The 24,061-nt window shown below is 38.3% G+C and overlaps 5 protein-coding genes across 13 annotated transcripts; 3 read left to right on the top strand and 2 right to left on the bottom strand.

Moving 5' to 3' along the window:
• The first annotated feature begins 111 nt into the window (after nt 1–111).
• On the top strand, nt 112–3,491 carry LOC110767609 (receptor-like protein EIX1). The gene is made up of 2 exons (XM_088248938.1): nt 112–3,161; nt 3,333–3,491. Exon 1 carries the CDS (start codon nt 187–189, stop codon nt 3,109–3,111), a length of 2,925 nt encoding a protein of 974 aa, XP_088105064.1. The 5' UTR covers nt 112–186; the 3' UTR covers nt 3,112–3,161; nt 3,333–3,491.
• A 754-nt stretch (nt 3,492–4,245) lies between these two features.
• On the bottom strand, nt 4,246–9,543 carry LOC110767635 (uncharacterized). 2 transcript variants are annotated; one of them, XM_088248939.1, is made up of 16 exons: nt 9,235–9,543; nt 8,503–8,931; nt 8,302–8,421; nt 7,865–8,009; nt 7,426–7,721; nt 7,266–7,321; nt 6,995–7,089; nt 6,639–6,741; nt 6,426–6,520; nt 6,290–6,352; nt 5,964–6,039; nt 5,758–5,866; nt 5,369–5,481; nt 5,166–5,224; nt 4,953–5,061; nt 4,246–4,701 (listed from the first exon to the last, which is right to left on the bottom strand). In XM_088248939.1, the coding sequence occupies exons 2-16, from the start codon at nt 8,891–8,893 to the stop codon at nt 4,567–4,569; spliced, it is 1,965 nt and encodes a 654-aa protein (XP_088105065.1). In that variant the 5' UTR covers nt 8,894–8,931; nt 9,235–9,543; the 3' UTR covers nt 4,246–4,566. The 2 variants fall into 2 exon arrangements, with proteins under 2 accessions (XP_088105065.1, XP_088105066.1); XM_088248940.1 differs by having other exon boundaries at nt 8,503–8,928.
• A 2,326-nt stretch (nt 9,544–11,869) lies between these two features.
• On the top strand, nt 11,870–12,774 carry LOC110767636 (hevamine-A-like). Its single transcript, XM_021971228.2, has one exon. It carries the CDS (start codon nt 11,870–11,872, stop codon nt 12,767–12,769), a length of 900 nt encoding a protein of 299 aa, XP_021826920.2. The 3' UTR covers nt 12,770–12,774.
• Nucleotides 12,775–12,908: 134 nt separating this feature from the next.
• On the bottom strand, nt 12,909–16,505 carry LOC110767634 (Protein kinase superfamily protein). Of its 8 annotated transcripts, XM_088248981.1 has the most exons (6): nt 16,207–16,340; nt 15,806–15,901; nt 14,378–15,707; nt 14,035–14,215; nt 13,462–13,915; nt 12,909–13,361 (listed from the first exon to the last, which is right to left on the bottom strand). In XM_088248981.1, exons 3-6 carry the CDS (start codon nt 15,678–15,680, stop codon nt 13,020–13,022), a joined length of 2,280 nt encoding a protein of 759 aa, XP_088105107.1. In that variant the 5' UTR covers nt 15,681–15,707; nt 15,806–15,901; nt 16,207–16,340; the 3' UTR covers nt 12,909–13,019. The 8 variants fall into 8 exon arrangements, with proteins under 8 accessions (XP_088105107.1, XP_021826916.1, XP_088105106.1 ...); XM_021971224.2 differs by lacking the exon at nt 15,806–15,901 and having other exon boundaries at nt 14,378–15,741; nt 16,207–16,505; XM_088248980.1 differs by having other exon boundaries at nt 15,806–16,340.
• Nucleotides 16,506–19,892: 3,387 nt separating this feature from the next.
• Nucleotides 19,893–21,248, top strand: MAKR6 (membrane-associated kinase regulator). The gene is made up of 2 exons (XM_021971193.2): nt 19,893–20,795; nt 20,910–21,248. Exons 1-2 carry the CDS (start codon nt 20,075–20,077, stop codon nt 20,915–20,917), a joined length of 729 nt encoding a protein of 242 aa, XP_021826885.2. The 5' UTR covers nt 19,893–20,074; the 3' UTR covers nt 20,918–21,248.
• Nucleotides 21,249–24,061: the final 2,813 nt, after the last annotated feature.

The following is a 24,061-nucleotide window of genomic DNA, read 5'->3' as shown; positions in this document are numbered from 1 at the left end:
ATTCCATGGTACGTTTTTTCCTGGTCATCATCGCTCTGCTCAAGCTATCAAAATATTGTAATATTTGTGTAGTCACCGTCCAGATAACGACAACAAATCATATCTCCTTAAAACACTCTCCTAAATTGACATACAATTTGCACATCATCTCCCCACCCTACCTACCTGCTCCTAAGATTCATAACCATGTTGTTCACAATCACAAGTGGTACTATAAGCTCCACATTTGCTGTCTTATTTGTGCTCCTAACAACCTCTGCTATATGTTGTGTAAGTGCTGGGATCAGCTCCAACATTAGGTGCCTAGAGACAGAGAAAAATGCTCTGCTTCAGTTCAAACAAGGCCTAGTGGATAACTCCAATGTTCTTGGATCTTGGGAAAGCAAAAAAGATTGTTGCCAGTGGAGAGGAATTGCATGCAGCAACCAAACAGGTCATGTAACCATGCTGGATCTCTACTATAATTCTTCTGATATTTACAATCTTGAAACTCCTTTAAGTGGTGTGATTGCTCCTTCTCTGCTTGAATTGCGATATCTAAATTACTTGGACCTGAGTTTCAATAATTTTGAGGGAAAGATTCCCGACTTCATTGGCTCTTTGAGTCAGCTGAAACAACTCAAACTTGCAGGTGCTAGTCTTAGCGGACCTGTTCCTCCCCAACTGGGAAATCTCTCTCATTTGTATACTCTTGATCTTGCACATAACTTCGTTACTTTTGAAAATCTTGAGTGGTTATCTCATCTTTCCTCTTTGAGATACCTGAACATGTCAAGTCTTAACTTCTCTAAGGTTGTAAATTGGCCTCACTCTATAAGCAAGCTCCCTTCACTGGTTGAGCTGCAGTTATCTTCATGTAGTCTTCCTAATGTCGACCTGAGATCGCTTTCTTTCGTCAATTCTTCAACCTCTCTTGAAGTCCTTGAACTCTCTGATAATTTTCTTAATTCTTCCATTTTGTATTGGATGGCCGATATCAGCACCAGCCTTGTACACATTGGATTGATGGGAGACCGGTTACAAGGTCTCATCCCAGATGTTTTCTCAAACATGGTTTCTCTAACATCTCTTGATCTGTCTTATAACCAACTTGAGGGTGGGATACCAAAATCCTTTCGAAACCTATGCAGATTAGAATCATTGAACTTATGGGAAAACAAACTTTCTGATAAACTTCAAGACTCTATCGAAAACTTGTCTTGTGCCCAGGATACCCTTGAGTCCTTAAAATTAAGTGGCAACCCGTTTTGGGGGCCATTTCCTGATAATCTTACACGATTTTCATCCTTGAAAGAACTATACATCGATGGTACCAATATGAGCGGGCCTCTCCCGAAAAGTTTTCAGGAACTTTACCAACTAAGATCCTTGAGCCTAGTTTTAAACCAGTTCAGCGGGCCATTACCAGATTTTACAGGTCTTTCATCATTAAGACAACTATTTCTTTCCAGAAATCAACTAACCGGCTCACTACCTGAGAGTATTGGGCAACTTTCTAGCCTTGAATTTTTGGATATTTCTGTGAATTCTTTGAATGGTGTCTTAACAGAAGTCCACTTCTTGAACCTCTCTCGTTTACAGTTTTTGGATGTTTCTTACAATCCTTTGTCTTTCAACTTGAGTCCGTATTGGAACCCACCTTTTCAACTTCACATATTAGACATGAGTTCTTGCAATGTAGGCCCTGACTTTCCCAAATGGATTCAGACACAGAGAAAACTTACTGCTCTTGGTATGTCTAATGCTGGGATCTCAGGTTCAGTACCTAATGAGTTTTGGGATCTATCTTCCAACTTACTTGACTTAAATCTCTCTATGAACCAAATCCATGGGAAGTTTCCTAATCTATCATCAAAGAACTGCACCTTTTTCACAATTGACTTGACATCTAATCAGTTTTCTGGTCCACTCCCACCATTTCCTTCAAACATAAGCAATGTTTTTCTCTCCAAAAACATGTTTTCAGGATCCCTATCTTCCTTATGTGCAACACAAGCTCCAGAATTGTATAATCTCGACCTTTCTGAGAACCTACTGTCAGGGGAGCTTCCTGATTGTTGGATGCAATATCAAGCATTACACTCACTGAATTTGGCAAAGAATAATTTCTCCGGAAAAGTACCGAGCTCATTAGGGCAGTTAACGTATGTTGTGTTGTTACGCTTGCATGATAACAATCTTTCAGGAGAACTGCCTCCTTCTTTAAAGAACTGTACAGAGTTAAGAGTTGTTGACCTTGGAGCCAATAAATTATCTGGAAACATACCAGCATGGATAGGCCCCAGCCTAACAAACTTGCTGGTTCTACGCTTACGGTCTAATGAGTTCTATGGAAGCATACCCTTGAGTCTATGTAGTCTTCCCGCTCTTCATGTTTTAGACCTCTCTCAGAATAATATATCTGGAGCCTTGCCACATTGCCTCCCTAATATAACAGCTTTGTCTTCTGTGTCTCCGAAGGTGGAGGACAATTGGATTCTTGGCTTTGTACAACTGGTGTGGAAAGGGATAGAGATTGAATTTGGAGAAAATCTTAAGCATTTGAGAAGCATCGACATCTCAAACAATAACTTAAATGGGGACATTCCACAAAGTATAACAAGTTTGCTGAAGTTGATTTCTCTGAACCTATCAGGAAACAGTTTTACCGGGGTGCTTCCCAGCAACTTTGGTCAGTTGGAGATGTTAGAATCTCTTGATTTGTCAAGAAACCAGATATCTGGTAGAATCCCTCCAAGTTTTTCAAGCTTACATTATCTTAGTGTCTTGGACTTGTCACACAACAACTTATCAGGAAGAATTCCACTAAGCACCCAACTTCAAACTTTTAATGCTTCTGCGTTTATGGGAAATCTTGGACTTTGCGGGCCTCCACTCACGCCAGAATGCCCAGGGGATGAAGCAACTCAAGATCCTGCAGTCCCCAATGGAGATGGAGGTGATAAGACCAAACAAGAAGATGATGGTCTCATAAGCTTCGGATTTTATGTCAGCATGGTGCTTGGATTGATCATAGGATTCTGGGGAGTCTTTGGTACTTTACTGCTTAAGAGTTCTTGGAGATACGCCTATTTCCGTTACTTGGATAATATAAAAGATCGGATTATGTGACAACAGCCATGCACAAGGCAAAGTTGCAGAGGAGACTTCAAAGATAAATGGTTAAGCTATTTCTTTTATTTTAGTGTTATGTGTTTGTGGGTTCTTTCGATATGCAGTGTAGAAATTCAAATTAGCAATATGAGATGATTATCATATCTGATCTTCCTTGATAATACAGGGGTTCCTCCTTTGAAACTCATTTTTTGTTTTAACATGATTTTACTCCTCAGAAGCTGCTGGCGTAAGGCACAACCTTTTCTCCAGAAGTTGAAGTTTGAGGGCCAACGTGTGAGCCTCATTTATTTCAACCATGATGTAATATTAAATGTCATAAACTATGACGCTTGTTTGTCTTAAGGATTTTGTATAATGGACTGCTCTTTTCTGCTTCGGCTGGCTATCATACATATGCTAAGATTGACAACTCTCAGAAACTGGGCTGATCCCATCAAACGAAAATTTTCGCTAATCGCCCTAGGCGGGCTAGCGCAGGCTAGGCGGGGCTAGGCGGGCTAGGCGGCGCTAGGCGGGCTAGGCGGCGCTAGGGGGGGCTAGGCGGCGCTAGGGGGGGCTAGGCGGGGCTAGGCGGGTCTGGGCGCCTGGGCTGAAAGAGGCGCTGGAAAAAAGCAGCGACGCGTACCTGCCTGGGCGTTTTGCCGCTGAGGTGCGGACGAGGGGCGGTTGAAGTGCGCATGAGGCGGCGACACGCTTCTGGGAAGGAGAAGGGCGCTGTGAAGGAGAAAATATCTAACCTAATTTTCAATATAGCTAGGGTTTTGTAAAATGGGCTTAAACATAGAATTAAAATGGGCCTTTTTTTAAACATAGCAAAATGGGTCTATACTTTTTTTTGCAGATTTTTTTTTTAATATCAAGTTTATAGAAAATACAAAAGTAAAAATCAGATAATATAGAGGTTAAAAAATGTCAAAGTTTTCTTTTATAAATCCTTTTATTTTGCATAATTTTGGTATAAATTTATAATACAAAATAATTATAAAAAAAATGAAACACCTAGGCGCCCGCCTATGCCCCAATTCCCTGCATGCCGCCCACCTACTGCCAAGCGATTCTTCAAACATTTGAAATCCTTGACTGAAATTCTTGCTATAAAATATGTAAACCAAACATGTTGATTTCAAATTTATAAATTTGAAATGCACATATTTATAATCCATAGATATCAAATTCAAATCTTAGTATCGAAACGAGCCCAAAACTTTCATCTTTTATTTTTATGTGTAGCATGAAGCAGATAGATAACGCCACACAACACGGACATGCCCGAACTTTCAAAGAATGGCTATGCTCTATAAAACAAATTGTTCAATGATTTACACCTACATAAGAATACAAGACAGCCTGCTCAGATGAAAGCCGGAGTGAAACCTGTTCAAACAAACCCGGAGTGAACTTCGTTCAACCTCAAGCACACCAAGAACAAAGAGATCAAATCAGAAACCTTTATGACATAGATGTGACTCGGACAGAGTTATCAGCTGATCCTGTTACGAATAGAGGCAAAGTTGGGTGCCAATCCACAGTAGTTATTGCAGCACTGTGTGGGAGAGTTCTCAACCCAATAGCATGACCCCGAACCTGAGCCAAATTTATGAAACAAAACTTTGTGTTAAAACAGAAGCATCACCTACATCTTACAAAGCATGGCAATCAGGGAAATCCAAGACCACCAAAATGTTTAGTTTGGTGTCCAAGTCAATAATCCAAGTGCGACCCATCTTTGGATGGCTAGATTCAATATGCTTAGCAAGTTGACCCTAATCGAGTAGCACTGTACAATGTACATGACGAAGACACACAACACACGCATATGAAGAAGAGAGAACAACCTGATATATAGGTGCTCTTACTGAACCAGAGGTTACCAATAGTCTCCTCCCATTAGCATCTAAAGCCATTTCATGTCTGCAATTTTTTGAGCTCTCAGGGTCACAGAATCTACAGTATGGAAGAGAGTAATGTTAGTTAATCAGGTGTATGCCCAAGTATTTTTGTTTGATAAGACTGCTGTGCAACCAATTTCCATATGCCAAAGAACGTACCTGCTACAATTTCTTGACCAAAGGATTTGACCTTGGTTTTGCAAGCTCCATTCAAGAACCTGACACCACAAAACCAGTTCTTTTAAGTAAATACTTTTAAGATAACAAAACTATAAGGCCATCTACAGTTCAAATAATGATGGGGACAACATTTCAAAATGCAATAGTTAAACTTCATGGGAAAATGAACGTAAAGCACTTGCCTTTCCATCTACTCCCAAACTGAAAATACTAGTCTCATCAGGCCCAAAAAGAATGGAGCTTATAGCAGAGTCGTGTGCTGGCCACCCAGTTATTTGTAGACCGGCAGACATATCTTTGGCTTGTTAAGGTGTTCATATATCTATCAGCATGTACATCTGCAGGAAACCTCAGCTATAGAAAGGGGCAAGCCATATATGATTCTACGAAGACATGGGCTTGACCATACAGTTAAATGCCCTTGTTGAGGGTGATTTAACCGTCTTGGAAAAATAAATAACACTCGGGCAATGCAAAAATGTCAAAAACAGAGGTTTTCTGCTCTTCTGAAAATCATTTACCACCTAATTTCCTACAATTTATACCAAGCCTAAAATATATGTGAGGATACCAAACATGTGAATCATTCCATCAGTTGCAGCGGCTGCTAAAATCTTTCCATTGTGATTGAAACTAAGGGATGTAATTGCAGGTGGATCTTTACCAAGAGGAAGAACTGTCTTCATGAAACCCAAAAGGTTATTCAAGGCATTAAAATACAAGTTTCTTCTCACAAAAAGAAGAAGGCATTAAAACATAAGTGGCTATAGCACATACCATAGCCTTCCATGTCTTCATGTTCCACACAGTTAATGAAGCAAACCCGAGACTATCAAGGTGACTTGATCCATGCCTACAAAGACAGTAAACTCCTAATTCTGACATGCATCAAAATTTAATACCCCAATACACACATACAAGGACATAGATGCATGTACTTAAGTTAAAAGATGAATCTTTCCATGATCCAATTATAATCATTTCACAGCATGGTGCTCATACCACACTTCAGTTGAATAGGATTGTTACAATAGGGGCAACATTTTGGTCAAACACAGAGTCTGGCATATGAACAAAATGATAAGATTACAGAAAGAACATACCCCTTGGATGCTGCTGCAGAAACAAATATTGGCTCTACAGGGCTGCATTTTATATCCAAGACACTGTAGCAGGGAGAACAAAGGTAAATAACAGCACCAAGGAGTACACAATAGTACCAGTAATATTAGGAAGAACCTTGGAAATGCTTCACTCGTGTTAAGATCGCAGACAACTCTCTTCGCATCGACATTCCATGCTTTAATGCCTCCATCAGCAGTGCCTATGAGAAGCTTTTGTCAAAAGAAAAAAAAAACACTTAAAAGTAGATATTTCCAATCTCAAATAATCAGAGTATGATTTCAAGGCCAAGCAATATTTGAGTTCATTATGAAAATCCAATCTGCATACCAGTCGGTCAGATTTACATTCCCAGTCAAGTGACATAATTTTGGCTCCGCAATAAATGGTTGCATTTCTAGATGCCGGAGTTGATGAGTCATATGTCCATATCCTATTTAAATATGTACAAAGAAATACAGATTATAAATCTGGAACCAGCAAACAGTCAAGGAGTTGAACAATGAACACATCACACATAATAACATAGGCAACCCAAGGAATGCGACACCTAGGTGTAGACAGATCTGTGAATATGTGAGGGGCCACATTCAACAGGTCACCTAGGCAGCTGACACATGATACAAAATAAAAGGCAAAGGGATTAAGTAGACTTGACAGCCAAGGTTATAACCATGAAATAATACCTTACTGTGCCATCTTCAGATGCGCTGGCTATATTGTTTCCAGATGCAGAAAAGCTGCAGCGAGTGATTGGACTTGTGTGGCCCAAAAATGTCTCCTACAAACCACGATGATTCAAAAGTTACGGAGTCCCCAATTAAATGTAAACTAGTGAAGCTAAAGAAAAATTCAGACAAAAAAACAAAGGGGAACTACAATATGCAGAAGCTCAAAGAATAGAAATATGAGTTTGTAACATCAACAAGAACTAATCAAGCTTTAGACGCAACTTACCTGAAAGTCCACTTTAACTTCAGGGAAGTCTTCTACATGGCTTTCCCTGCCATTTTCTGCCACATGACATTCAATAGTTATCAACAGATAATCTGAGAAATAGTTACCACACTGTCCCCAATACACCAAGGAAAAGAAGTCAGATATAGCTGTTATCTACCATTATATGGGCCATCCTGGAACAGCTGAATACTATCAGCAGTTCCACCATCTCCTGCACGAAGGCTTGATTGAGAACTTGAGTTAGGATCAGATTTGGATATGTTAATTTCTGGTCGAATTCCAGCAGGTCCAGCCACAATCCAATCTTGATTCACCTCTGCTTCCCCTATTTGAAAAGTAGCAGGAGGGCATGTTTCGCGAGAATCTTTAGATATAAGACGATTTTCCTCATACACCACACTTGATGAACTCTTGGTTTCTTCAGTGCTTGCATCCACTAATGATGAAGCATTACTGAGTTTCACAAAAATAAAAGAATTACGAAGGAAAAAAAAAATCATAGGCTCACTACTGATGAACTCTTGCACCAATTATATACAATTCATTAAACGTGATAGTCTCAACTCTGAAGGGGTGAAACAATTAAAAAAATTTACCTTCTTAACTGCCATAACTGACCATCTTTTTCCTCCAACAAAGCCTGAAGTTCTGACAACTTGAGATTAAGTTGCTTGATGTCTTTTTTTAGACGGTTGACAGTAGTCTTCTCCGAATTGATTTTCAAAAGGGCTGGCATGCGTGGTTTAGTTAAGGGCATTTCTTTTTCAAATCTTAGTCATACTGTACCATAAAAGGGGAATAACCAACGAAAAACCAGCCAACAATAGAGGAGGTTAGTTGCTTCCACTTGAAATATATAAATTCACAATAAAATAGAGTAAGGTTCATCTAAACAAAGATAAGTTTTTATACGCTAGTTGTGAAGTTCTGATAATATCATAAATTTAGGCAGTTGGGTCACAAGTGACAACAAAGTCCCTACCATAAGCAGTGAATGCCGACATATATATAAACAAATTCCGAAGGATATGAGTACCATTGAAGATTTCACTAAAGAAGTTCCTCACAGATAAACGCAAGGCCTCATACCATTCCTTTGAAAAATATATACGAAACTCAGGATCAGAGTTTGGTTTCTTTACATATGGAATGGCTGCATCACACAATAAAAAGTGTAAATGAAGGAGAAAGTAGGTCACTATACCAAATTAGAAAGATGAAATGACAAACCCACCAAACCATGCAGCCCAGTCCTGACCCCTTTGCAACAAATCATTCCCATTCATTCCAAAGAACTCTAAAACTTTGTCCCTCCTTCCTGACTGGATGGCACTAACAACATAGTAGCGTAGAATAGACACCTCCAATTTAGAAAGAGTAGTCAAAAGTACCGTCTCGGATGATGAAGAGAGACACTGCTTGAAAAAACTGAACAGGCCAACTAACTTTTCTGCCTGAAACTTAGGTACATACACCGAGAAGATCAAATCCATTATCTTATCCACTTGAAAACCTTTACCAATATCCGTAGATAATTCAGAATCAAAAGCTTGCAAAGTGTTAGTGAATCCTCTAAAGACAAGAAACTCCCTCACAAGCTCCTCGGCATACTGCATATTCTCCATCTTGTCGAACTCGACCAACAAACATAAATTTCCACCTTCTTCATATGAGAACAAAACGCATAAAAGAAATTACATTTCATTATTTATCACTGATAAAATTCTGATTATTCCAAGCTATATGACATGCTTAATTTATTTAACAAATAATTTTTTTTTTTTTAAAGTTGCAAAAACTATGGTTTTATCTCACATTTTGCCCCAGAAATAAACAATCAGTCACCATTTATAATTGAAGTAAAATATAGCATCAAGTTGGCAGCATAAATAAGAAAGACAAGGGGTTAGAGAGATCTAGGGTTTACAGCAATTGAAATTTGAGGAATTGCAAGAAAGAATGGTACCTTCTTGTGGAATTGCAGATGAAGCGCAGGGGTTTTGTGATTTACAGCAGTATTTTCAAAGGCATGCCTTCGCGCGCGTCGGAGCGAGGCGGGAGGAAAACGCCCGAGGCGGTCGGCTATTTCGCGAGTTGCACGTTTAGCGCTGGGAAGGCGTGAGAAGGCGCTGCAAGGCGTGGCTAGGCGAAGTGAGGCGTTGCAAGGCGCACCATATCTGGAAACTTCTGAATCGGAAGAAATTTTCGACTCTGCAAATCGTCTGCGAGGAAGACGGCGTCGCGAGGAAGACGACCTGCTTTTTTTTTAGGTTTATTGAAAATGAAACGACGTCGTTTTGATTGCAGTGGTTTTAAAAAAATCTTAAAGTGAAACGACGTCGTTTCACTTGGTGTTGAAAAAAAAGAACGCTGTTTCAGTTTTTTTTCCTTACCTTTATTGTAATAAACTTATGGGTCATGCTAGGGAGACCAACTTGGGAGACCAACTTGGGATACCAACTCTCTAATAGAGGTGGAGCCCACCAATGCAATGGGTCCCACGCTCTATTAGAGAGTTGGTCTCCCAAGTTGGTCTCCCAAGTTGGTCTCCCTAGCATTTTCCTAAACTTATTGCAAGAATTAATAACTTTCTTTCTTTCTTTTTTCTAACTGCAACCCGCTGTAGCTTTTCTACTTACCTTTCTTTTCTTTTTTTTTTTTTCTTCCTTTCTCTAAATTAATATATTAACACATAGACTATATATATATTGTATAGTACATGTAAAACCCGAATTTAGACCCTTACCAGATAACTCCATCAATTTCAAGAATTCTCTTCATCTTTCGACTGCAAGTAAGTTTTTTTTTTTTTACGTACATGCATCATATTTGTATAATTTGACTGTAATAAACTGTAATTTGAAGTTCTGTATAATTTTTTTTCAATTTTTTGTATACTAGTTCTCTTATTCATATTTGATAGTGGGAAATATCATTTTCATATTGATACAGTTGATCAATATGACAGTGATGCTAGTTTGAATGATATTAGTGTTGAGGAGTGGGATGAGTGAATTATGTTTTTATTTTGATGTTGAATAAATATTTTATGTTTTGGGATTGATTATTATGCTTTGAATGACAATTAGTATTTGATTATATTTAAAATATTGTTATGGTTGAATAAGAATTAGTTGTACAATTTAATCGTATTGTATTATTCATAAATTTTTCTTATTAAAATAAATTAATGTTCAAAAGGCTTACGCCTCAACGTTTCAAGACTTACGCCTTGCATAGTGCTACTAAAAACGCCTCACTTATACGCATCGCCTTTGAAAACATTTATTTACAGAGGGACCTGGGAAGTCCGATTAGCTTTCCCGGGTGGAAGGTAGAGTGAGAAATATAAGTAAAAATGATATTGGCGCTTAAAATATAACTAATTTATTTGCCATCCTTTACCACTTTGTTATTATTTTATTTTTATTTTTATTTTGGTTGGAAACTATTACAGTTGTTGAAGCCCAAACATGTTGGGCCAAGAGCCTTGATTTAATTGAGCCTTGGACTACGGTTAGGCTTCCTTTTTTTAATTGACCTACCATTGGGCTTCCTTTTTATTATTGGCCTACTACTGGGCCTAGCATTGGGTCCCAAATTTTTATTTTGGTCTCACTAATGGGCAACTTTTGGGCCTACATTGGATTCAATTTTATGAATTTAAAGCTTAAGTGGAATATGCCCTCATCTCACCAATGATTTAAATATAAATATACATCAGTAAGCGGTCTAGTTCATTGGAAAAGGGTTTTGACTTGTAGATCAAATATTCGCGGTTCGAACTCTCATAGCATCTTAGTTTTGTAAGTATGTGTAAGAAACTCCACTCCCCTATAGTTTAGACTATCGATTGTACTAAAAAAATATACATAAATAAAGATATTGATGTCATTCCAACAAAATCAAAATGAAAAAAACATCAATGTTATTAAAAATACACATTTTTGGACAAAAAGAAAAATACACATTTAATGACGAGTTCATCTACTGTATGAATTTGCATGGCATACGCACACTTGCAAATCTAACAGTTCATAAATCTAAACTATGAACTGTTAAGAATAAAAGAACCCCTCAATCAAGATCCAAAGGTTACAAAAAGGTCACTCTCTAGACTTGATCTTATAATTATATAAGATACAAATTTTGCAGCGTTCGTCTCCCTATATCCGCAGGGACTTTTGTTTTGGAGGTATACGCGTATAAGCTTATATCAATCCATTTCTAGATTTGGAAATCAAATATACAATAATTTCATAATTAAACCACGTTTGAATAGCTTTATAATTATTTAGGACTTTAGCCATTAGCCGATCCACAATGTATTATCAGTTTCCTTTTATTTGCAGGCAAATGGACAGCTGCATATAGACAGTACATTCAATATCAACTCAAGCGTGCCTTCAACCTACAGACGAGAAAATAACTATACTACAAAGAAGGGGCAACGTAACTTCAAAGCCACGCATCACTCTCTCTCTCTCTCTCTCTCTCTCTCTCTCTCTCTCTATCTCTCTATAAGAACACCTCTTTCATATCAGTTAGCATACAAAACAACATTTCTCGCCAAAACTTCTCAAACCACTTAAACCTTAGAGATGGCTTCAAAGCCCACAATGTCCCTAGCATTGCTCTCTTTAGTGGCAGTGCTAGTTCTGGCTGTGGGGGCTAAAGCTGGTGGAATTGCCATATATTGGGGTCAAAATGGAAATGAAGGCACATTAGCAGAAACTTGTGCTTCAGGGAATTACCAATTTGTAAACATAGCTTTTCTCTCCTCATTTGGAAATGGCCAAACCCCCGTGATCAACCTCGCCGGTCACTGTGACCCATCAACGGATGAATGTACCAAGTTGAGCCCACAGATAAAGTCATGCCAAGCTAAGGGGATTAAGGTCATTCTCTCCATTGGAGGAGGTGCTGGCAGCTACTCTCTAACCTCTGCTGATGATGCAAGGCAAGTTGCTACTTATCTGTGGAACAACTTCTTGGGAGGACACTCCTCTTCAAGGCCATTGGGAGCTGCTGTTTTGGATGGAATTGACTTTGATATTGAGGGAGGGACTGACCAGCATTGGGATGACCTTGCAAGGTACCTCTCTGGATATAGCAAGAAAGGCAAGAAAGTTTACTTGACTGCTGCCCCACAATGTCCCTTTCCTGATGCTTGGATTGGAAATGCCCTTAAGACAGGCCTCTTTGACAATGTTTGGGTTCAGTTCTACAACAATCCTCCCTGCCAGTACACTTCCGGCAATGTGGCCAATCTCGAAGACTCGTGGAAGCAGTGGACTTCAGCCATTCCTGCACACAAGATTTTCTTGGGATTACCTGCTGCACCTCAAGCTGCTGGCAGTGGATTTATTCCTGCAACTGATCTCAACTCACAAATCCTTCCAGCTATAAAAAATTCGGCTAAGTATGGAGGTGTCATGCTCTGGTCCAAGTATTATGATGATATCACTGGATACAGCTCCTCCATCAAGAATCACGTCTAGAATTTAATTTTACAACTTGAAACAAGGATCCTTATATGGCCCTTGACTATATAAATATGTATCCTATATCCGGTTTATAATACGTCAATGCTATTTCCTAGCTTTTTATGAAATATAATATTTTGTAAAAAGAATCCAATGAGGTTTGTAACTTTGATCAATTCAGCTTGTGGAACATACAAGATTATGTAACTCTAGGATTTTCTATTCCGCAACGGGTATAACCCGATTTCTAGCCACATCCGTTTGACTATCTAGGGGACATTGTGGAGTAACTACATGTAGCTTGAGATGAAGAAGGATGGGTATTGATGGTGAAGGAGCTGAAGTGATTGAACTCTCTCTTCATTGCTCTGTATACATGATCTAGGCCTTCATCAATTAACTCCAAAACTGTCTGGGGCATTGGTGGCATGTTGATGTCCACTGATCCTTCCAACATTCTCACCACATCCCCCATTGTAGGTCTCATGATAATCTCATCTTGAATGCACCAAAAGGCAACTTTCAAGGCTCTCATGAGTTCTTCTGCTTCCACAGCTCCTTCTAGTCTCCTATCTGCAACTTTCATGGGATTTCCACTTGTCATCTCCTACAAGCATAATTGAAATTCATTAGATAAAACCAAATTGTCCACAATATTTGAAGGAAAACATTATTTATAAAAAATTATATGAAATTTCTAGGGATACCTTAAAAGCCCATCCAGGATAAAAAAAGTCCTCTGCATCAAATGACATGTCAAGGTTCCTTCTACCACCAACGATCTCTAGGAGAAGCATGCCATAACTATAAACATCAGCCTTCACAGTTATAGGCCGGTTACTCACCCATTCTGGAGCCAAATAGCCTCTAGTTCCTCTGACCATGGTAACAACCTGTGAGTGCTCTTTTCCCATCAACTTAGCTAGTCCAAAATCAGAAACTTTAGGACAGAAATTTTCATCCAGAAGAATATTTTCTGGTTTGATGTCACAATGTATAATTCGATCTCGGCATTGCTCATGAAAATATGCAATTCCCTGTGCAGTACCCACAGCTATATTGAAGCGTGATTGCCAATCCAGCAGCTTGTCTCGGGAATAATTTGAGGAGAATATCCATTTGTCTAGTGACCTATTTTTCAAGAACTCATAAACTAAAAGCCTGCCAGCACAAGAAAATATGTTTAGCTTTTATAAACTAATGTCAAATTGTTAGATCAATTAAATGCAGTATCTTAGAATGTTTAGTAGACTATCATACGCTCAATTTTTATTGCTTACCGGTGTGAGCCCTCGGAGCAGTACCCACACAGACGAACCAAGTTCATATGATGCATGGAGCCAATGGTGTTCACTTCAGTTATGAACTCCTTCTCTCCATGTGGCAAAACCCTTTCAAGTTTCTTTACTGCAACCAAAGTGCCATCTGCAAGGCTTCCCTTGTACACACTCCCAAAGCCACCTGAAAATTAGCATATCATTACTATGTACAACAAACATTACAAGACTGCACAAAAATTAGTACTCAAAGTCAAAGGTGTCTAACTAGACTTATGTCCCCCCCTGTACTTTTCTCTGTTTCATCCCCTCCCTCCAGCCCCCTTTTAATATAGTCCATACTTACCAGTTCCAAGAAGCTGTGAAAAATTCCAGGTACGAATTTGTAAATCGCGGTAACTAAAATTAAGTGGAGCACCAGACAAGATTATGGAGCCCTCCAGGGTTCTCTTCAAGGATCTCTTCCTATGCACATTGTAATATAGCAACAAACAGAGGAGGACTATAAGGAAGGTCATGCTGAGAACAATAGGAATAACCAAAACTTTTTCTCGCCGATTACTAGACCCCTTTGAAGACTCCCCGGATCCTCTAGCATTGCCCTCTGGTGTCATTGAGCCATTAGACCTAACCTTCATAAACAGGGTCGAGCCAGGGTCCCCATAGCCACCAAAATCCATGCTCCTCAAAACCCAACAGTAAGGATTTTCATCATCAAGCCCGTAAACTGAAGCAACACATTCACAATCATGTAGACAGATATCTCCACAGTTTGATACATTCTCAACATCACTGTAGTTTGCTATGACTGAAAATTCTGGAAAGTAGTAATTGGTTTGCTGCACCGTTGAAATTCTAAACTGGGATGGCTGATAATTATTCCGTAAATCACATTTTCGTATCAATGATGAATTCTCTGAACACTGACTTTCCCCATTCACCTTATAAGTCCCTGGCAGGCATGAGCAAGAAGCATTAGTCTTGCTCCTGTCCAAATTACAAATCCCATTGCCACAAATTCCAGCAATCTCACATGGTGTTGAAACTGCAGCCCACTCTGGCACCCATTGCCTTGTCCCATTAACATCATCATCCCAACGATACAAACGCAAATTCCCATTACTCTCAACTGTCAGCCTCCGAAGAACTGATAATCTGTTTGATATGTTTGATGCTGCTGATAGTCCTCCATCATCACCATCATTTTTGTACACATAAACAGCTCCATCAGATGACTCTCCATATACAATTCCAAAGCTTCCTGCTTCGTCTAAAACTGCGACAACATCCCCAGTCACATTTGATATGTCTGGTCCATTCCAGTATGAATAGTTATAGTAAGATTCAGGAGAGGAATTGTATAAAGTTTCTGGCATATTGTAAGTCAAGGCAAGGCTTAAAGAAGTGCGCTGTTGAAGCATTTTGAGTGCATAATAACCACCATGTGAGGGTGATTTAGAAGTTGTGAGCTCTAAAGAGACTGAAAGAGGTTGGTTTGGGAGGAGAGTATCAGAAGGGTGTGAGAAACTCTGCCAAACAGGGCGGTTGACATGGTTGTAGAGAATGAAGTTGCCGGATTCTGCCAGGGTTGCGCCTTCAACACCAGCGCCGGAGGTGTTTGATGTCCACGCGGTAGCATCTCCGTCCATGAGGACAAGGTTTCCGGTTGTGTCCAGCTCCAGGATTGCATTGTTGGAGACATCAGCGTTTCTATATATTAGATGATTGAGAGAAAATGAAATTTGTTGGCTAAAGTGATCATGACCATATTTACCTGCAAAAGCTTTTGCAAAGACTAAAGATGGGGAATTGGTTTGTGATCAAAATCCAGTAACCATCCAATCTTTTGGAGACTTCTTTAATTCTTGGACTAGGATAGTATGCAAAACATACATAAAAGTAGACTTCATTTGCTCTGTTCTTAATATCATTAGCTGTAACATTTTCATGCATCTTAAGACTTTTCATGGACACATGTCAGAAACCAATTTGATCAAATATTATTCAATGAAAAAGAAAACAAAAACACACTAATAAAATAATTATCAATGCATGACTCAGCAAAACTCCTTGTGAAAGTTGAAACTAAAGACTAAACCCCTGCGCACTGCATCTGCATCTGCATTGCCGTAGTTTTCTAAAGGGACTAAAACGACGAAGTTTTTTATGATTTACCTGTTAGCAGACCAAACTACGGTTCGGTCCCCGGGAAGCTCTGCAAACCAAATTGCCAGTTGAAATCTGTCGTGTTCATCTGTTGGAGTGAAGCCAAAAGCAAATGTGCCATTATCTGAGACCAGTGTTTGGTTCTCTCTAGCCAACAGCCTAGAACCCAAACCAATCTGGCTAGCCGAGCAGGCATCAAACCCAGCTACAACCAAGAAGAACAATAAAACCAAACAAGTAGAAAAATAAGTAGAAGCCATTGGAACCTAAAATTGGCCAGTGTGCTACTTGCCAGAAAAAGGGTGGTTGTGCTTGTGTCTTATTTATTTGGAAAAGTAGGAAAACTCAGAGAGACCAAATTTGAGAGATCATGACACGTGTAAATAGAGGTGGGTGAGCTAAATTTTGAAAAAAGTTGCACCAAATGGGTCGGCGGATAGGTGCAATTGGATATTGGGCACGTAGTTAATGATCAAACCGAAAGGCATGAGCCCATATTGACACGTAGTTGCAATTATTTGCATGAGAAGAACTCTGGGTTGGCTTTCACACCATATCAATGGGGATAGATGGTGACTGATTGAGCTCAATCTCTTTTGGTACCAATGGTTGTACATGATACATATAATAACATTTTGGAGGCTAAAGTTCAAGATATGTTGAAATTCGTAACTAAATTAGCAAAAGGTCAAATATTGCGTCAACGGATTTAGCTTAATAGTAAGAGTATTTATCTGCATATTAATGATCTCCGGTTCAAACTCTAATATCACCTCCTCTTTTCTCTTCAAATCTTTTGACAACAAAAAAGAACTCAAATATTGCAACTGTTTTCAACATTTTATCCACTTTCTAGTGTATATTATTATTATCATATATGATCATGCCTATCTGTCGTGGACCAACGAAGTAAATCCCCTGTTGAAATTTTGGCACTTGAATTATGATTTTGGGACTCTTGATTCACATATATATTGTAGGGGTTAGGGAGTTGATTTTTTTTTTTTTCTTTCCCAAATATTTATACACTTTTTTTAAAATTTCAGAAATTATAGTTCATGAAATCTAAACTGTAAATTTCCAGCATCACTTGAGAGGGGTAGTTATATTTCCATTTAATAAAGAAAAAAAATATTGATTATTAAAAAATGACTATTTCCAAGTTTTCTAGACTCTCATACACAAATATATATATATATATATATATATATATATATATATATATATATATATATATATATATATATATATATATATATATATATATATATCATTTAAGTGACCACTTGGGCTCATAGACACAAAATAGCCCAATTAGAAAGTTGGGCCGAATGACGCTATCCTTTTGGCGCTCTTTTCCCATACGATTTTGAAGCCAATCAAAACGACGTCACGGGCATCTGGCACGCTCACTCCGCACGCTTTCTCTCCATCTAACCCTCCCAATTCTAGGGTTAGGGATTGTCTGAAGAATCGTTGGATCAGATTGTTCACTCAATTTTCAATTCCAGGTTATCTCTCTCAAAAAAATGCAATTTCTATTACTATACGTACATACACACATATTGATGGACGAATAGTAAATCGGTGACCTGGGAAGATTGGATCTTTGGGTCTGAAAAGAAGTAGTCTGTTACCAAAGACCCTCCCTTTCGTTTTCCTTTTTTTTTTGGGTCTAAACATTGAATCAGGTTGATTTTTTTTTTAATGTACTTTAGGGAGATTGAATAATAATATTTTTATTATGAATAAACTTTGATTGCTGATGAGCATTCCTGCAGAAGTAAACTGCATATTATGAATGTTTGGAATCTGTGGCATTCGCTTATTGTCTTGATAGGGGGACACGAGGGGGGACCAATTGGTTCCAAGTCACTCTCTTTTTCTGGGTTTTGTCACTAAAACCTGGGTTCATGTCCATTTCTTTATCCGACAACCCGGGGGACCCCTGTCTGCCATTTCTTGTTCTTCTAGCCAATTGTTTACATAAATTACATCAATTTTGAATGAAAAGGTTGCAACTTTCTCTAACAATTCATTTGAGCTTGAGAAAAATAGTGTTTAGTGGATGAAAAAGCTTGGAGTTTCCTCACCAAGAAAACTTTGTGATATTTTTCTTGTTCCTTTTCTACTACAGATTTTAGATACTTGGATTTTACTTATTTGAGGACAAAGATAGAGCTATTTATGACAATGGTCATCATTTGATTCCATCTATTTGTGTTTTGAACTGAAGCAAAATTTATAAGTTATGCATAAAATTTAAATCTTTTGATAGCCAAGTTCAAAAATCCAATCTAATTGTATTATATTTCCATCAATATATCAGGTAACCTTCTTAAAGTATCATAATCATGTTCTAGTGTTAATATTGATGCCCTACAAATCCTAGGCATGTGATTAATTATCAAGTTCATATTATATATACGTACTAATAACAGTAAGGACCAAGTTCACAAAACACAATAATGTATAAAACTAAACCAATCCAGATTGTTATATGTCAAGATAATCATGATGTTTAAACTTTTCTTTTTCTGTTCTGTTCTTTCATTTTCCCTTTTACTAGGTAGGTGTGGTGTATTGAACCTAACAAAGGAAACACTCCAAGTTCTGGTTCCTCTTTCCTCATGCTCATGGTCCAAAGTACATATGCATAGGCTTGTAGGACTATGAGACTATGAGTTTGATAATAATATATAGACTAACAGTCAAAAGAAATTTTCAAGGCCTTCATTGCCTTTGTAACTTTTCCCCCTAAAAATCTGCTGAAATCACAACAGGGTACGTATAACTAGATGTAACCATTTTGAATATTTGCTTGCTTTGCTCAGACCCTTCTAGAACCTCATTACAGCTCTGCGACATTCATAATTTTAATTTTTATTTATGCACAAAATTCTTTTTGTATTCAGAACACCATTAGTTGCATACAGCATATTATGATTGTGACATAATAGAATAGTATTAGACAACGTTTAGGTTGAGCCTTGTGCTGAGGTAGTTAGCAAGTGAGCATCACATGGTGAAATCATCCTCTCAGACTGGCCTAAAACCCTCCCAAATTTTTTGATAACTACAAAATAACATCAAAAGACAAAGACAAAGCAGCGCAAGCTAATCAAAATCAACTGCATTTTCCAGGATATGTATAATATATAGTTTTTTGATGAACAGGGTATTTATAATATATAGGTTATGACTTATGAGAGAATATTCGGAAGTCTTAAGACGGCATGGCACGTATTCTTTTTCTAATTTTGGCTCAGTTTTTTTTTTTTTGGATAGGAAAGGAAAGGTGGCTCAGTTGGTTTGGTGAATAATGGAGCATATATATATATATATATATGAATCTGCTTTCATTAAAGTTTGAAACACTAATTTCTTATTGTTACTTTCTACTTATAGGATGTTCAAATGCATATGTGACTCAGTTTGATTTAGTTTCTAAGGCCGGCTTAGCAATTAAATTAATGCATCATGCATGAACCTGTTTGTGTTCTGTTTCGCAGTTCTTTTTATTTAATTGAAAGCAAAATAAACATGTAAAAGGAAACAGTCTTCTGTGTGAACTTTAAGAAGAACAATGATTAAAAGGAAAAGTGGGGTTAACTACGGATGCAACAGTTACACATTATAGATGCTTGTGGGGGCTCACATTTCTCTGTTTCTTTCCTCCTTTTTCTCTTTTCCAAATTATCAAAATTTAGTGTCTCTTGCCAGACAACCACATACACAATTGTTGGAGAGAGAGAGAGGATATTAAGGTATATATATGGGCCTGATTTTCTAGCAAATAGCAATTGCCCCCACTTTACATATTCATATCTTCCTCATACTACTAGTTAGGCCTCAATTCAATAACAAGGTGGAAGCCATGGAAGCATCTCAGCCTCTTTCCATTGAAAGCTTTTCATACAGTTGGTTAGTGAACCTGAAACCTTCTTTGGAAAGCCTTGACAATTCTCTCAGAACCTCACTCGATGCGTCCGATGAATCTTCCTTCATCGAGATGGACCCAACAATGTCACCCTCTAAGAGATTCTTTATGAATTCCCAGCAGGATTTCAAATTTGACTTCCCTGCTATCTCCCAATCTCCTCTCACCACTCTTGTTCATGCTGATGAGCTCATTTCCAATGGCTACCTTTTGCCGCTTTCTGTTGACTCGTTGAAGAACATGGAGGCATATGATCATGAGGCCTCAAATTCCACTGGTGCAAATTTTGCAGCCTCTTCATCACATTCAGCAAGAGATGTTGATCCAACAGATAATTCTAGAGACTCCTCTAATTCATTGAGAAGGTGTAGAAGATTGTCGAGACGAATATTGGAGAAGTACTTGAACTTTCTTAGGCCGTTGTACAAAAAGATTAGAGGTGATCATCATCATCATCATCATCACCACAAAGCAAATCCTAAAGCTGGATTTAGTGCTGATAAAAGGAGCCATTCAGTGAAGAACTGCAGGGTGCATTCATCAGAAACTAGTCAATCTCCCAGAATAAGTGTAGCCTATTCTGCCGATGATTGGCGGAGGTCTTGTGATTCCGAGAGCTCAATTTATGAGGCAGTTCTCCATTGCAAAAGATCCATAGGTATGCTTGCTTGTCTTCATCACTTTGGATCAGTCTCATCTTCTTCTTTTTTAAATATATTTTTTTAAGAGAAAAAAAGAAGCCAGTTAGCTAATATGTTTTTATTAATTTCAGGAAATTAAATGGATTGAGGGATGTGGTACAAAGCAGTGAACAGAAGAAGAAAGGGAGAGGAAGAAGAATTCACATGGGAAGAGAGGAAATGAGAGGTCATAAGTCCAGAAGATCATCAGCCACTTGTTCTTTGTCATCTTCCTCTCTTCTGAATATATATTTCTTAGATGATAATGTAAATTAATTTTTGTCTTAGAGTCTGTGTGTATGGTGGCCATGAACATTCCGAGCTTAGGGAAAATTGGGACATCCTAATTTTTCTTAAAGTCCCTTCCTTTCCAGTTCCTTATTCCTGTAATATTAATTTAAATCAGGATTAATTAAGATTAATTTTGTTCATGGCACAGTTCCATTCAAATGGAATGAAATATAAAGAAAGAAGCAGGCCACCACACCACACCCTTCAGGACCAAAGGGATATTACTCGACATTTGATGTGTCAAATCCATCTCATGTGATGTTTTCTAGTTAGGATATATACATGAAATTCATAACCAGTTGTTGCCTCGTCAGTCCTTTCTCACCTTTGCTCCACGTGCCACAGTAGACATTTTTTAAAACCAGCAAGCAGAATATTATCTTTAAACGAATACAGATTTTGAGAATAATTGATTGGCTATATGACAACTGGTCCTTGCATGTTTCATATTTTAGATTTTCCAACAAAAACCAACAGAAAAATGTGTATCAGCTGTGAAAAGAAAGACATCAAATGAAATTAATTCTCCCATGTATACATTGGCTCCTGTCGAGAATCTGATATTTGATGACTTACAAGCTTCCAAGCTTCAAATTAATTATGGCGAAGAGACGTACAAAAGAGGCAAAGAATTATTAGCTAAAAGAAAAAAGAAGGGTAACATGACATAACAGATAGTCTGTTCTCTGTTGAGGTTGAAAGACATATGGAATGTAGTTTTGGTGTCATTTGAGGTAATCAGTGATATGGTAGACCCCTCTTCACGGTTGACACCAAACCATATGGATTTGTTGTTACATAATCATATCTATGGGCTACCTCTGTGCCCAAAAACCAACATTGAAGCATACGTTTCTGATTTGCGAGCTCATATATTGCAGTGATGCTGGCTCATAAACAGACCAAAATGCTCACTTTGATGCTTTGATTGAATTGATTATTATTTTGATTTTGGAGATCGTCATAGTCATACATATTGGACCCCAAAAAGACAGGCAACAAGTACATCCACCTCATCCTCAAAGCACTTAAAATCTTGTCAGAGTTACTAACACAAAAGGATTGATGAGTTGGGTTATTGAGTTTCTGCTCTGATATATCAAACAGTGAAGTAAAAATGTCAAATGCAACCAATACTACATTGTCCGAGCTTAACCAATTACATAGTAAAAGGTCTCGGTACTATTAGTAGTAGAACCACTCATAATATGTTGTATTTTATTTTATTAAATTTCTGATGTGAGACTACATTGGACAACGTATTAATGGTCCCCCTTTTAAGCACATGCATACCCATTTGTTGTTTCAATCAGTTGAAGTTGAAGCTCTTAATTTTCGGTGTGGCCTAATATTAGCCGGTGAGGGCTAAAATGAAGGAGATGATCATAAACTTGTCACATGTCAACTAAGCAAGACAGGGAGACATGGACAAAGTGTGCCTAAGAGAAATGCCAAAGTTGGATGACATTACTTCTCTGTTTCTTTCCACTTCTTTTTATGTCCTTGCTTTTGGAATTTTCTCTTTGGTGGCCAAAGAAGCACGACATTGAGTAGCTTTATTATCTTGTTTTCCTCTTGTTGCTATAGCTAGCACCTCCTGACCCCCACCCCATAGGCCCTAGGGCCTCCTAGCCTCTGGGGGGACCAAAACTCCATACATGCTACTTGTCGCGCCTATTGGTCCTTAGTCACTGTACCAACTAGCTTGACACACTACAAGCTCAAACTCATAACTCCTCTTGTCATCAACCTGTTTGTTTTATTACATTAGAGTCGCAAGTTGAGGATATGGATTAACATTTATGCGATTATGTCCTCAAATTTTTCCGTACGCAGGAATGTGGAAAAGTTGCAAACTCATTGTTAAGTCAAGTAATCAAGCACATTTGGCACTTAGTAGCTACAAGAATAGGACTTGATTGATAGATATTTACGACCTACACTTGTGTAAAGGCGGGTGAACTCAAATTTGGGTGCAAAGGGGTGGGCACTATCCTGACCAACTGGCCTAATGGGTCTACGAAAAAATAACACATATGTAATTGAGCAATATTATGCAAGTAAGGAACCGAAGACCTAAACTGATAATTATGACTAAGAGTATAAAGAGTTTGGTGACCTCCCAAAAACCCAATTAAGAGAGAGAGAGAGGTGATTTGGAAACATCATAAGTTCATAACTAAGAGCCAGGGGGACCAGAAACTTGTTATATGCCGTATGTCGGAAGTATTAAGATCATATGATCCTTGTTACACACAATATTGCTTGTCTCAATGAATAATGTGCATATAACTTGTTCCAAGTATTTGCCGAGACCTTGTTTTCTGCAAAAGGAAAAGGCAGGAGTGGGGGGGGGGGTCCTAATCAAGAAGTCCAAGTCAATTCGGGTTTGATTGTTTGATTGAGTAGAGAAGGAATGAATGTCAATGTAGGCAGCCATCACAGCAGGGAGGGAAGATCCTAATTACGGATGTCAGTATTTGCAAGAACAGAAAGGTCTACATTCATATCCTGTGTTTTGGATGCCGCTGTTTTTGTGAACAGCCCATGAACACTCTCCTCCTTTTCCATTGATTGACTGATATTCATGGAATTCTCTAAATTGACAAGTAAGCAGATTATGAACGAACAAAAGTATCATACGGTGCCTGATGTGGACATAAATTAAAAGCTTTTCATATCAGGTGCATCTACCCCCTTAATTTAACATTATACTAGTTGAAAACTAGAAATTGTAGCTAGGTTTCTACATAAATTAAGTTGGTAAGTCCTATGGTTTTCTGTGTGGACACGCAATGGCATGGCAGTGGCACCTGCCCATTAATAGCCAACCATCTCCAGAAAATGAATGACAATCACCAAGTTGTGCATTTATTTTCTCCTGGTCTTCGTGGGGGAAAAAAGAGGAAACCTAACCTGCTGCAATAAAAGATCATCATCGCATATAATGTAA

This window comes from Prunus avium, chromosome 2, assembly GCF_965620075.1.
Source record: "Prunus avium chromosome 2, drPruAviu1.hap1.1, whole genome shotgun sequence".
NCBI classification, from domain to species: domain Eukaryota; kingdom Viridiplantae; phylum Streptophyta; class Magnoliopsida; order Rosales; family Rosaceae; genus Prunus; species Prunus avium.
This window is presented reverse-complemented; position numbering and strand designations above follow the sequence as displayed.